Source organism: Budorcas taxicolor, chromosome 5 (assembly GCF_023091745.1).
Source record: "Budorcas taxicolor isolate Tak-1 chromosome 5, Takin1.1, whole genome shotgun sequence".
Taxonomy (NCBI): domain Eukaryota; kingdom Metazoa; phylum Chordata; class Mammalia; order Artiodactyla; family Bovidae; genus Budorcas; species Budorcas taxicolor.
Window position 1 is genome coordinate 137,215,682 of NC_068914.1, and position 15,500 is coordinate 137,231,181.

General features: G+C 40.1%; 1 protein-coding gene across 1 annotated transcript in view; it reads left to right on the forward strand.

The window, feature by feature from the left end:
• Positions 1 to 15,500, forward strand: part of SLC15A5 (solute carrier family 15 member 5) — a 93,065-nt gene that overhangs the window by 42,342 nt on the left and 35,223 nt on the right. The window contains 2 exon segments of the mRNA XM_052641530.1: positions 5,172 to 5,360; positions 14,678 to 14,806. Coding sequence (XP_052497490.1) covers positions 5,172 to 5,360; positions 14,678 to 14,806 — 318 coding nt within the window.

Sequence of the window (15,500 nt, forward strand, 5' to 3'; positions counted from 1 at the left end):
TGGGAATATCTTACAATTTAATTGCACAATATTTGAACAACTTAATTTTTTGCATGAAGGATCTTAGTTCCCTGACCAGGAATTGAACCCATGCCCTCTGCATTGGGGAGCTCAGAGTCTTAACCACTGGTCTGCCAGGGAAATTCTTGAACAATTTAATTTTCACGTAATATCTGAACATACCTGTAATCAGTTGGCTAGTGCTACCAGAACAAGATATCATACACTACGTGGCTTTCACAACAAGTTTATTTCTTACAGTTCTGGAGGCTAGAAATCCAAGATCAAGGTGTTGGCAGGTTTAATTTCCCCTAAGACCTCTATCCTTGGATTGTAGATGGCCAACTTCTTGCTGTCTTCACCCTTCCTTTCCTCTGTGTCTGTATAGACATGGTATCTTTTCTTCTTTTTACAAAGATAACAGCCATACAGGGCTTCCCTGGTGGCTCAGGCAGTAAAGAATTTGCCGGCCAATGTAGGAGACCCAGGTTCGATTGCTTGGTTGGGAAGATTCCCTTCAGAAGGAAATGACAACCCACTCCAGTATTCTTGCCTGGGAAATCCCATGGACAGGGGAGCCTGGCAGGTTACAATCCACAGTATTGCAAGTGTTGAACATGACTGAAGCAGCTGAGCACCATATTAGATTAGTGTCCCACTCTTACGACCTCATTTAACCTTAATCACCTCTTTAAAGGCTCTGTCTTCAAGTAATGACTTTGGAGGTTATGGCTTCAAATGTATGAATTTTGAAGGAACACAATTCAGTTCATTGTATGCGTGCATGAAATTGGGTTGTATATTATGCTAGATTGGCAGCATTTTTTTTCCTTTCTCAGTGGTATGAAAGAATGTTTCCTCATATAGCTAAATTAATCTTAGATTCAGGGAAGCATGGTAGGTGAGAAAATCAATAGTTCTGAAAGTTTTTTAACAGTAAGTAACAGTCTCCAACTGTTGCTTTCTTTATATCCAGTCAGTCATAATTCCCAGAGGCAAACCATTTTTTAAAATCTTTAGGTGTCATTTGTCTAATATTGTTGAATAATATGATTATAAAAACATTTTTAAACAGTAATAATAAGTATGTCATTGCAAAACCAAAGAAATAATTTATTTTTCTGTACTTAATAAATAGGTTGGTTTCTGCAAAGTTGCTCAGTCGTGTTCAACTCTTTGTGACCTCATGGACTGTAGCCCACCAGGCTCCTCTGTCCATGGAATTTTCCAGACAAGAATACTGGAGTGGGGTGCCATTTGCTTCTCCAGTGGATCCTCCTGACCCAGAGATCAAACCCACGACTGTCTCTTGCCTTAGAAGATGACTTCTTTACCTCTAGCGCCACTTTAACTTCTTAACTATCTTCCTACCTTCAGTACCACTCCCATTCTATCAACCAGCACCTGGCTCTTAGAGTTATCATCCTAAATGCCAATTCTAATCTTTTCACTTGTGTTTAATATCTTCAATGATTCCATTTTCTTCAGAGTAATTTGAAAATTCCTTAAAAATTTATGAAATGCCTCTTGTGATCTGACCTCCATCTGTCTTCTCCCCTGATACCTAAATGACTTTGAGTTTCTCACCATTCTGAAAATTTGTCTGATACTCTCATGACTTTGTGCTTTTGCTCAGGCAATTCATGCTGCCCTCACCTCTTCCTACTGAAACCCTTCTTTCTTTATTTTTTAGTATTTATTTATTTATTCACTGCACTGAGTCTTAATTGCTGCATGAAGGCTTTTTCTAGTTGCAGCAAGCAGGGGCTACTCTGGCTGCACTTGGAGGGCTTCTCATTTTGGTGGCTTCTCTTGTTGCAGAGTACAGGCTCTATGACGTGAGCTCAGTAGTTGTGGCACGTGGGCTTAGTTGCTCCAAGGCACGTGAGATTTTCCCTGACCAGGGATGGAACCATGTCCCCTGAATTGGCAGGAGGATTCTTAACCACTGGAAGGAAGTTCAGTCCTTCTTTCCTTAAATCATAGGATTTCTCTCACTTTTCCAGCTGGAAGTAAATTCTTCTCCTTTTAGAATAGCATTGAAAATGAAAAGTGAAAGTGAAGTCGCTCAGTCATGTCTGACTCTTTGAGACCCATGGACTGTAGCCCACCAAGCTCCTCCATCCATGGGATTCTCCAGGCAAGAATACTGGAGTGGGTTGCCATTTCCTTCTCTAGGGGATCTTCCCAACCCAAGGATCGAACCCAGGTCTCCCACATTGCAGGCAGTCCACAAAAACTGAGAACAATTTTTTTTAATGTTACTTCTCCAACTGCCCTGACAGACAACTTTACGTATAGCAGTAATAGAGTAAATATTAAATCAAATTGATATTTTAGGTCTCTTTCTAGTGAGTTTTAGTGTGCTAAGTATAGATAAATTCTGTGATGAATTTTATCTTCAAGGTGTGTGCGTGTTAGTCACTCAGTTGTGTCCAACTCTGCAACCCCATGGACTGTAGCCCTTCAGGCTCCTCTGTCCATGGGATTTTCCAGGCAAGAACACTGGAGTGGGTTACCATTCCCTTCTCCAGGGGATCTTCTTGACCTAGGGATTGAACCCAGGTCTCCTGCATCGAAAGTGGGTTCTTTACCCTCTGAGCCACCAGGGAAGTCATATCTTCAAGATAGGTAATATTAAAATTCCTTTTTTCAATCTGAGCTGTTAACAGAATCGAAATCTCTACTTCATTATGAATGGGCCTTCATGGAATCTAATTTAAAGTAATAATATATTTTAATATTCCTCAAATTTTCTGTTATTCAGATTTCCTCCTCTTTTATACCTTTTGTTTCTTGAGGTCTTAGAAAGAGCAGACTTTATGGATACATTTAAATGTTGAGATACAATCAAAAAATTTACCTACCAGTTTCTCTATCAACTAAAACAAACACTAAGCTATTTAAACATTAGATTGATTTTTCTAAATTGAAAGTTTGCTTATCTGAAATTTTATGCAAGTTAGCAAAAGGTGACTATCTCTAAATTTCAAGTAAATTCCATCAAGCTAAAGTTTGCCTCTGATCTAACAATGGGATTAAGTCCAGCAATATGAATGATAACTTGAGAAATGAAATGGTTGCAGTTGATATCAGTTCAGTTCAGGTTAGTCACTCAGTCGTGTCAGACTCTTTACAACCCTATGAATCGCAGCATGCCAGGCCTCCCTGTCCATCACCAACTCCCGGAGTTCACACAAACTCATGTCCATCGAGTCCGTGATGCCATCCAGCCATCTCATCCTCTGTCGTCCCCTTCTCCTCCTGCCCCCAATCCCTCCCAGCATCAGACTCTTTTCCAATGAGTCAACTCTTCGCATGAGGTGGCCAAAGTATTGGAGTTTCAGCTTTAGCATCAGTCCTTCAGAAGAACACCCAGGGCTGATCTCTTTCAGAATGGACTGGTTGGATCTCCATGCAGTCCAAGGGACTCTCAAGAGTCTTCTCCAACACCAAAGTTCAGAAGCAGCAATTCTTCGGCACTCAGCTTTCTTCACAGTCCAACTCTCACATCCATACATGACTACTGGGAAAACCATAGCCTTGACTAGACGGACATTTGTTGGCAAAGTAATGTCTCTGCTTTAGAATATGCTGTCTAGGTTGGTCATAACTTTCTTTCCAAGGAGTAAGCGTCTTTAATTTCATGGCTGCAATCACCATCTGCAGTGATTTTGGAACCCAGAAAAATAAAGTCTGACACTGTTTCCACTGTTTCCCCATCTATTTCCCATGGAGTGATGGGACCAGATGCCATGATCTTAGTTTTCTGAACAGTGAGCTTTAAGCCAACTTTTTCACTCTCCTCTTTCACTTTCATCAAGAGGCTTTTTAGCTCCTCTTCACTTTCTGCCATAAGGGTGGTGTCATCTGCATATCTGAGGTTATTGATATTTCTCCCGGCAGTCTTGATTCCAGCTTGTGCTTCCTCCAGCCCAGTGTTTCTCATGATGTACTCTGCATATAAGTTAAATAAGCAGGGTGACAATATACAGCCTTGAGGTACTCCTTTTCCTATTTGGAACCAGTCTGTTGTTCCATGTCCAGTTCCAACTGTTGCTTCCTGACCTGCATATAGGTTTCTCAAGAGACAGGTCAAGTGGTCTGGTATTCCCATCTCTTTCAGAATTTTCCACAGTTTATTGTGATCCACACGGTCAAAGTCTTTGGCATAGTCAATAAAGCAGAAATAGATGTTTTTCTGGAACTCTCTTGCTTTTTTGATGATCCAGCAGATGTTGGCAATTTGATCTCTGGTTCCTCTGCCTTTTCTAAAACCAGCTTGAACAGTAAACAGGGAACTAAAGCAACCATTTCTGAGAGACCAAAGCCTAAGCATAGTAAAATCACATAACACAGTCAGCTGACATCTGGACATCCCCAGAATAACAATAACAAAATGTTGAGGATACATCCTCTAGTGTCAGTGTGTAAGAAATACTGTGGCCTATTACATTGATTGGGTGTGCTGACTAAAAAAATATAGTTACAACCTGAAAGTAGAGAGCTGTTCCATTCAATGGGAATTTCTAGGACTTCAAGCCAGGGAGGCAGCATCTCAAGTAGCCCTGAGAAACTGCTCTGAGATGGTGGAGGATGGAGTCAGATTATATAGAAGTTTGCAACAAAGGGAGCAGATAGTCTGAACATCGAAGATTACTGGTAGTTAAGGAAAACCAGATATCTCACAGTAAGGAAATTAGCACTCTTCTATGTATGGGAGAAGAGGGCATGACAGCCCGCTCCAGTATTCTTGCCTGGAGAACCCCATGTTCAGAGGAGCCTTGGCAGGCTACAGTCCATGGAGTTGCAAAGAGTCGGACACGACTGATGTGATTTAGCAGGCACACATGCATGCCTGGGAGGATGCAAGCGTCTGGACTCACTGAATTCATTCCTTTCACATGCACCTCAGCTATCTGGGTCCAGTAATCCTGCATTTTCACATCCCCAGCTGCCCACCCCCTCACTCCTGTCTGTAGGGAGCCTCGTGTTGGCAGCTATATCACAGGGATTGTTCCTTTTCGGGGCCCTCCGGGTTGAGAAATTCCCATTTGGAGGGCCAGAACCATAGATAGCTGTGAAATCCTTGTTTATAGATATGACAGGAGATACTCCATTTCAGTGACTTTTTAAAATTTGGTTTTTTCCTTTGCATTCATTTTCTTCAGTCGCTGGCAATCTTTAGGCTGCCTTGTCTGTGTTGGTAGCTGGCTTCTTTGAAATACACAGAAAGCACTTCCCACCAGTGGAGCAACCTCTTTCAGGCAAAGTTGTCACCGTCTCCTCCATGCCCTGGTCCCACCTCGTTCTTCAATACGTTTTACTCGGAGTGGCTGAAACCCTGGTCAACCCAGCCTGTGAGTAATAATTTTTTTCACCTCCTGTTGGAACATACTGAATCTTCACTTGGAGTACATTGCCTCAAGTGGTGGGAAATCTGATCCTGCCCCAGAAATTTCCTACAGTGCTTCAGAACAAGCTTATGCATCATCCTCATTTAAAAAGAAATTACAATTTCTCTTCGTTCTTTTACCACATACAGACAATGATTAACTCAACCTGAATGTTGATAGGATGGAATGGAAGATTTACTAATCTGGTTGAAGGTAGCAATCATTTGGTCAGATACACAACAGGAGAAAATTCTGCTAAAACCTAGAAGACAAGACTGATATGTAATCTTTCCTCTGATCGTCTCCCTTCCCTCTTCCTACCCTCTGCCTCTAATTCATAGGTAAACTCACTTATATACTCCCTCCAAAAGTAACATTTGTAGTGTACGTTGAGAGTATATAAACATGCAAATGAAGTGAAAGTTTAAGCCAGTTTTCCAGACAACTCATGTCTTTAAATTAAATGACACTAAATTAAGTGTGATCACAAATGTTTCATAAGACAGGTTCAAAATAACTTTATTAAGTATCAAGGGTTTTCTGTATCATCTAGATGCTGATATTAATTAAACTAGCCACTTCAAAATTCATCAAAGTATTTCAGTGACTTCTTACAAAACTGCAATATGTATGTGTGAGTGTGTGTGTGTGTATACTTATCAGTGTGATCTACTGTGTCTTATATTTCTGTCTTCCTTATAAGTTCCCCACACAGAGGATCTTGATTGTAACTCAAGCCAATTATACTTTACCAAAATTATAACTTCCTGACTCTCTTCCTGCCTCTAATGTCTCTCCCATTCTATCTGCTCAACTTAACCTTTTAAGTAATTTTCATAGATGACAATTCTAATTCTCTTGCTAAAATCTTCAATTATTCTTAAATTTCTCAAAGCAATATACATATATATATGTATTTAATATATATGCACATATACACATATATGACATCAAGGTAATTCTTTTAAAAATCAAAATAAAATTAAATGTGTAATTACAGCCATATATGTATGTTAGACTTCTTTTTTATAATTTTAGGTCATTTCATTCACATGAAATAAATAATTTTATGATGTTCTGAGATGTGGCTATCACTGTTTGATACTAGAGGAAATACAAAAAAAGTATAAAAGAATATCACCACACAAATATTTGTGACTTCCCTGATGTTTCCAGAAGATTGTTGGAAGTAGTCAGCTGACATTTTATAGGTAATGAATGAAGGTGATGAGTGAATGCTTATGTGCTAAGTTGTTAAGTCACGTCCAGCTGTTTTGCGACCCAATGGACTATAGCTTGCCAGGTTCCTCTGTCCATGGGGTTTTCCAAGCAAGAATACTGGAGTGGGTTGCTATTTCCTCCTCCAGGGGATCTTCCTGACCCAGGGATCGAACCCGAATCTCTTGTCTCCTGCAATGCAGGTGAACTCATTACTGCTTGAGTCATCAAGGAATCAATGAGGGTGATGAGTGAACACAGTCAGGAAATTCCCAGCCAGCTAAGCAATTGTGGTTCAACATTTGAAAGCTAGAGAGGCACTTTTAACCAGAGAGTTAAAAAGGCAGATCATGTCATATTAAGCACTTAGTCCATCCATCCCTGATTTCCCATCTGAAAACTGAGGTCCAACTAAGTCCACTGACTTTTCCTCTATAGAGCTCATGGGACAGGGAGCAGAAGATTTCATTTTAATTTCCAGCCTTGTTATTAACTACACATGTGACCTTAAAAATCCACTTAGCCACTAAGCTTCACCTTTTAGACCTTTAAAATGGAAATACTTATAATTCTTCCTCATATCACAGCATCGGTGTAACAGTCAATGGGAATGAAACCTACTCCTGAGAATTAAATGACATAAAATGTGAGAGGGTGTTTTGAACTATCAAATCAAGAATCATCCGTCTGAAAGGCAGGATGGCATAGTTGTTAATATCCATAAAGTCGGGCAGAACTGAATTCAAACCCGTTCAGCCACTGACTAGTTGTGTGAACTTGGCAAAATTATTCTGCATTTTTGAGGCTTTCTCATTGTAAGGACTAAGTGAAATATTTCATGTAAAGGAAGAAGCAGCGTGTACATAGACAATATATAGGATAGACCGCACTTACCATTAACAATCGCAGAGCTTCCCCTGGTGGCTCAGATGGTAAGAATCTGCCTGCAATGGGGGAGATCTGGATTTGATCCTTGGATTGGGAAGATCCCCTGGTGGAGGGCATGACAACCCTCTCCAGTATTCTTGCCTGGAGAATCCCCAAGGACAGAGGAGCCTTGTGGGCTACAGTCCATGAGGTCACAGAGAGTTGGACACGATTGAGTAACTAAGCACAGCGCAGCACATGTGTGCTGTTATTATTGTTCCTATGCTTCAGGGAAATTAATAGTCCAAGACTCACGGCTCAAGCACAGATGTCCGGCTCACAAGTCATAGTAAAAACCACACCTCCCACAACTCTAACACCAGGAGATCTGATAGTGGGAGCAGTATTGTGTCTTTGTCACCAGTCATCCAAAGTTCCTTTTTTCTTCTTACTTCTCACCTCCAATCCAACAGCAAGTCTTAGTCTTTACTCTGAAATATAATTTAAATCTGGTCCTGTCTCATCATCTCCTTTTCTATTCACCTAGTTTCTAATCCCAGTTCTTTTTTTCCGCATGTACACTTCTTATTTAAAAAAAATAAAATAAAAGATTTAATATTCCAGGGATATAGTGGACTTAGGTGTGAGTTGTTTAAAATATTTTTAGTAAACATCACTGCTGGAAAAGTGGTATGTAAACACACAGGTGGGAGTGTGTCTGGCAAGAAAATACAAGGAGTCTCATGCAGTTGGAGGCATGAGGAAGAGATAAACTGGTCAAACTGTCAAACTTAAATTTGCTCCGGGGGGTGGGGGGGGGGGGCGGGGGCAGGCTCAATCATTTGTTTGGGAAACTAGATCCCTCATGCCTCAACTAAGAATTCACATGCCACAACTGAAAAATCCTGCATGCCGCAACTGGAGAAGGAAATGGAAGCCCACTCCAGTGTTCTTGCCTGGGAAATCCCATGGACAGATGAGTCTGCCAGGCTATAGCCCATGGGGTCACAAAGAGTTGGACACAACTTAGAGACTGAATCACCACCACCGTGCTGCAGCTGAGACCTGGCACAGCCAAATAAATAAATAAAAATTGTCAAAAAAAAAAAAAAAGAATTGGTCAACAGGGTTATGTGGTTTTCTCTAGCTACGTCAGACTGCATGGATCTAGGACCAGATAGTGAATTGTCTTGCCAGTCAATTTCCAGAAGGCAAGAGACAGGCAAAGACATGAGGGAATGTGGAAGAATATGATTCTAATAGTTGACCATGGAACTTAGCTTGGATAAAAAAAAAGTAGTGAGAACACGTAGGGCATGAAAGAGGTGAAAATAATGAAAGGAGTCATGGAGTGGAAGCCCTGAAGGAGGACAGGCATTTTGATGGTTGGGTTATCGAGAGTAAGCTGGGAAGATGGAAGGTGCTAGTCAGAGGCCAGTGCACAAAGTTGAGATTATGGATCAGTGACGATCACTACTCTGGGGCATGCGTTGGCAAACTTTTTCTTAAAACTTTCAGATAGTAAGTGGTTCGGTTTTGCACTCGTTTCTGGTGCAACTACTGAACTCCGTCATTGTGGTGTATAGGCCGTCAGACATGATATACAATGAATGGGCATGGCTGTGTCCCAATAAAACTTTATTTATAAATAGGTGGCAGTTGGACCTTACCTGACCGTAGTTCACCAACCCCTGGTCTGAGGTACAAGTTTCAGCATGTGTCCATAGGTGTGAGTGGCTAAGGTCAAATAGGGCACAAGGACATTAGAAAGGGGATCATGGAACTGTCATATCTTGGGCCATTCCAAGATATGACAGATGGAAGGTTGGAAAGATGATCTATATGTATGTGTGTGTTAAAATTGCCAGGGGACTTCTCTGGAGGTCCAGTGGTTAAGACTTCACTTTCCAATTCAGGAGGGTTGAGTTCACTGGGGGACTAAAATCCCACATGTGTTGAAGCCAAAAAATAAAAATAAAACAGAAGCAATATTGTATAACAAATTCAATAAAGACAGAAATAGTACACATCAAAAAATATATTTTTTTTAAAAACTGCCAAGAATTAAGACAGAAGTGGAACCAGAGAGTGTAACGATGAGAGGGGAGCTGATGACTTTGAAAAAATATAAGAAAATGTCACAGAGATTGGCAGCTGACAGCAAAGAAAAGAAATATTAGGTGATCTAACCAGGTAACATGAGATTCAAAGTTGAAGATTTTGTAGAGATGAGGGAGGAATAATGATCTGAAAATGGTAATAGCATAAAGTTCCATTTTCTAGTTCTGCCATACTTCTCCACATGTTCAAAGCAAACCCCTCACCAAATGGAATAAACACATTTTAACGGTTTAAGAACAAGTGAAGTAAAAAAATTTCCAGGAATGAGTCTCCAGTACTAGCTGCCTGAGGAAGGCAGTTATGGCTCTATAGTTTGTAGATTCCACATAAACTGTGATGGGGCATCTTTGCAAACACTACAGTCTCCACCTGGAGACAAATTTCAACTCGCTCTTTGGCAACAAGACCAGCTTTCCCATACACTGTATATTTTTTACTGTGTCCTCACAGTAAAATGATCTTCCTTGGTGGCTCAAGCAGTAAAAAATCTGCCTGCAGTGCCGATGACTCAGGTTCGATCCCTGGATCTGGAAGATCCCCTGGAGAAGGGAATGGCTACCTTTCCAAGTATTCTTGCCTGGAGAATTCCATGGACAGAGGAGCCTGTTGGGGTATAAAGTCCATGAGGTAGCAAAGAGTCAGACACGCCTGAGTGACTAACACTTTTCACAGTAAAATTAGGATTTTAGAATAGTGGCAAACTTGTTGATTACATCTATACTACAGTATGCTAAAGGAAATATTATGGAACCTAAAAAAATCAAGTCGATGATCACCAAAGTCAAAAAAGATCAGAACACTCCTGAAATTGGAGTTCGGAGGACTTGAAAAGCGAAGTCCTATAAAAGAGAACCAGAAGTTTTCATAACGAGGAAAATGACACCAAAGAGAGATTAACCAGCAGGCAGAGAGCTGGCAAAGTGTGCTCATGAATTATATACTGTACCAGAAGTTCTTGCAAAAGAAAAGCACAGGATTAATAATTAACTAGCAAAGTAATAATGGGCCCGAATTTTCCACTTTTTCTCACTGAAAGAAATCGTCCTACTTCATCTTCCTGCCCATTGTTTGTCTCCTTGTATTTAGAAAGAGGAAAGTTCATCAGCCAAATCCTTGTTGTAACTGAGTCATTCCTGCCCAAAGCATTTCTCTTGCACTTTCCTTTGGCTTTTCCTGAGAAAACTTGCAAGCTTGGCCTCAAACTCCTGCAAGTAATTTGCAGGGCACAATTCAGCTCTGGAACCCACGTCTCCTGCTGCCAATATTTGAAGCCTTTCTTCACAGTATTTTACTTATCATCATCATTACCTTAATTTCCAATAACAATATTTGTGATGTTAAGCACCTGGTTAGTGCTGCCCTTAGTATTATGCATATCTCTGCTCTCTGCCCTGCCAGAGTTCAAAATCCAGGGAAGATGTACTGATACTTTCTCCCACCCTCAGCCTTAGTACTTCAGCACATCTGAAGCACAGAGATTCCTTTAAATGTTTATTGAATTATAAATAAAAACACATGGAGAACACAGAGAAAGCAAAATGAAAACGTTAAATAAATACAGGAAGGAATAGTAAAAGTAAGGTCATTTAAAAGTGCTGGACAAGGGACTTCCCTGGTGGTCCAGCAGATAAGAATTTGCCTTCCAATGCAGGGATGTGAATTCAGTCCCTGGTCTGGGAACTAAGATGCTACATGCCTCGGGATGACTAAGTCCACTGGCCACCATGAAGACCCAGGCAGCCAACAATAACAGTAAATTAAATTTTTTAAAAAGTGCTGGAGAAATGCAGAGTTTTACTTGGGTAAAGTATGGGGAAACTAAGGGTGAAGTCTTCCTGAAAGGAAAGGGGGAAGATAATTAAATTTCATTCTTTGTAGAGAGAGTGAAACTAAAAGTTTAGCGTTCGTGGCATATCCGTTTTCTATCACCACCTTTCTTTTGAAAAAGAGCTTCAATATTTATTTATAATCTCTCATTGCAGAAAAATTTGCTAAGTACAAAAGAGTAGGAAAAAAATTAAAAATCCAATCATTCAGCCAGTCAGAGCTAAAACCATTCATATTATTTGATGTGTTTCTTTATAATTTTTTGCCACTTATATACAGAAGAGAGAGATGAGTACAATAAACTCCCATGTATTCACATTCCAGCTCTAATAATTTTCTACACATGGCCCAAACTGTCTCTTCTCTACCTTCATTCACATAATGTCTTCCTCTTCATGGTATAATTATGAAGCAAACCATAGGTATCAAATTATAATAAATACTGCAAAGATCTTAGTTTGTATCCCTACGATGGCTATTCATAGTTATGTTGATATGGAATGTATACAATTATATATGCTTACTTCCTTTATTTCTGATATAAAAAATTATGTTTAATTGAAATTCAAAATAAAAACTTTCCTCCATAATTTTCTTTTTACCCCTTACCACCATCATTACTACTATTCAAACAATGACTTGAGAGAGAAAAGATAACCATTCTGGAGACCCAATACTTAAGCTACTGCCTCTCCTTAATTGGGATATTTAAATGCATATAAAAATAAATAAAAGGGAATTCCCTGGCAGTCCAGTGGTTTAGACCCCACACTTTCACTGATGAGGATCTGGGTTCAATCCCTGATTGGGGAACTAGGATCCCGCAAACCATGAGGTGCAGCCAAAAAACAAATTTTGTAATGCATATGAAAGGATTCGTACAGTGCCTTGGTGGCTCAGATGGTAAAGCATCTGTCTACAATGCGGGAGACCCGGGTTCGATCCCTGTGTTGGGAAGATCCCCTGGTGAAGGAAATGACAATCCACTCCAGCACTATTGCCTGGAAAATCCAATGGACAGAGGAGCCTGGTAGGCTACAGTCCATGGGGTCGCAAAAAGTCAGACACGACTGAGCGACTTCACTTGCACAAATAGGGAATATTTGATTTGGTAAAATTAATATCATTACAAATAGCTAACCTTATTCAGTTCTTGTATACATCATAGCAAGTAACAGTCATACACCTCAAACAAGTACATAATGAATGATCTTCCTACCATTTCATAGAGAAGCAGGCTGAGGCTTGAGAAGTTTAAGTATAGAATCTGCCTACCAAGTAGGAGACATGGGTTCAATCCCTGGGTTGAAAAGATCCCCTGGAGAAGGAAATGGCAACCCACTCCAGTATTCTTGCCTGGAGAATCCCATGGACAGAGGAGCCTGGCGGGCTACAGTCCATAGGGTTGCAAAGAGTTGGACATGACTTAGTGACTAAACAACAACCTAAAATCACAGAGGTAATAAACATCTGACCCAGGATTTTATCATAAGCTTATCTAAGTCAGAGCTCACACTGTTCGCTGCCATGCTAGTTTTCTGTGATAGATTGAGTTTTCCGTGGAGAATCTAATGATGTATATAAACAACAGAATCATAGAACTTACGGATATCATCATGATACTATCCATTACAATCTTCCCAGGTGGTGCTAGTGGTAAAGAATCCACCTTCCAATGCAGGAGATGTAAGAGGCACAGGATGGATCAGTCCCTGGGTCAGGAAGATCATCTAGAGGCAGGCACAGAAACCCACTCCAGTGTTCTTGTTTGGAGAATCCCATGGACAGAGGAGCCTGGCAGACTTCAGTCCTTGAGGTCACAAAAGGGTCGAATACGACTGAAGCAACTTAGCATGCATACATGATACTCTCCAATGCAAGCCTTAGCTCAATCCAAAATCCCTAAGAAATATTCAAATTGATGTATAACTTGGGTGAATATTTTGGGACACTCAACCACCTAGCAGTTAAATTTTCCTTAGAGCTATATAGAAGTGTATTTTGCCACATTTTATTTCTTGTAGATATCTGTAAACTGTAACATCGTTATCAGCTCAGTTCAATCACTCAGTCCTGTCTGACTTTGTGACCCCATGGACTGCAGCACTCCAGGCTTCCCTGTCCATCACCAACTCCCGGAGCTTGCTCAAACTCCTATCCACCAAGTCGGTGATGCCATCCAACCATCTCATCCTCTGTCGTCCCCCTTCTTCTCCTGCCTTCAGTCTTTCCCAGCATCAGGGTCAGTCAGCTCTTCGCATCAGGTGGCCAAAGTTTTGGAGTTTCAGCTTCAGCATCAGTCCTTCCAGTGAATATTCAGGACTGTTTTCCTTTAGGATTGACCGATTGGATCTCCTTGCAGTCCAAGGGACTTTCAAGAGTTTCTCCAACACCACAATTCAAAAGCATCAGTTCTTTGGCACTCAGCTTTCTTTATGGTCCAACCCTCACATCCATACATGACTACTGGAAAAACCATAGATTTGACTAGATGGACCTTTGTCAGCAAAGTAATGTCTCTGCTTTTTAATTCACTGTCTAATTCATTGTCATAACTTTTCTTCCAAGGAGCAAGCATTTTTTAACATCATAATATATCTTACTCTAGTAATGTTAACAAAGGTGAAGTGAAAGTCTGTCAGTCATGTCTGACTCTTTGTAATCCATGGACTATACAGTCCACGCAATTCTCCAGGCAAAAATACTGGCATGGGTAGCCATTCCCTTCTCCAGGGGATCTTCCCAACCCAGGGATCAAACCCAGGTCTCTTGCATTGCAGGTGGATTCTTTACCAGCTGAGCCACAAGGGAAGCCCAGTGTTAACAAGGCCCAACAGAAATTTTACCTGCATCAGTAAACTTTCTTGGAGGTATGATCAATACCGATTTGAAGAGTATCCGTACTTTTACTTTAGAGAGAATTTTCTATGAACTTATGGTTGCTGGGAGGAAGAATGGAGGGAAGGGTTAGTTAGGGAGTTTGGGATCAATATATACACACTCCTGTATTTAAAATAGATAAACAACAAGGACCTACTGATTAGCACAGGGAACTTGGCCCAAGGTTATGTGGCAGCCTGGATGGGAGGGGAATTTAGGAGAGAATGGATGCATGTATATGTATGGCTGAGTCCCTTTGCTATTTATCTAAAGCTATTGTAACACTATTAATTGGCTATACTCCAATATAAAATAAAAATTTTTTAAAAAGGAATAATGTTCTAAATTCTGAACTTTTGTCTTCTCAGTCTCTGTAATATACAGATTTGTTCCAAGTACCATCAGAAGAACCTTTATGAATTGCTTGACACTGATCAGTGGATTTGCTTGTTTCATGGGGGCACTGCTGTTGGAGTTGGTCTACCTCATCTCAGAAGGTAAAAAATGGTTTGCTTATATATATATATGTTGATTTGATGACTAGAGAATTGAGAGGCAAAACCTTAAGAGAGGCTTTGCCAGCATAGTCTTTTTTTTTAATTGATCCACTTTTGCAATTAAGATAGAATTAAGATAGGAAATAGACTCTTGCTGTATTCATTAATTTCTGGGAATTGTTTTTCTTTTGATAGGAGGAGGTAATTACAGAATGTCACTTCTCATGAGACCCTGTCTGCTGTCTTTCTTTATCGTACTTTAATGCAAACTGGTCATTATGTTCTTATTAGGTTTTTCAACAGGGCTGTATTCAATAATGGGTCATAGATAACCCTCAGAAAAGGTAAGTCCTGTGTAAATATAGGAGGATGGGGGTATCTGGATGATCCTTTATCCAGAAATATAGTCTGCAACCAAAGAGAAATTGTGAGTTGAACTGGAAACATTTCGCAATAGATATTTGGTCAGAAGAAACAACCAATCTGAAAAAGTCACATGCTACATAAAAAGTACTACTCTTACATGGACCGGTAGAAAAATCAAACAGAATAACATTAAAAATTAGCTGTCATGACAAAATGTCTTTGGCTGTATTTTAAATCTACAGACTTTTTCCTTTATTTGTTCTGAGATGTTAATACAGCTTAAAATTTATTAAATTTGCTTGTGCTTATTTTATGGGAAATACTGAAG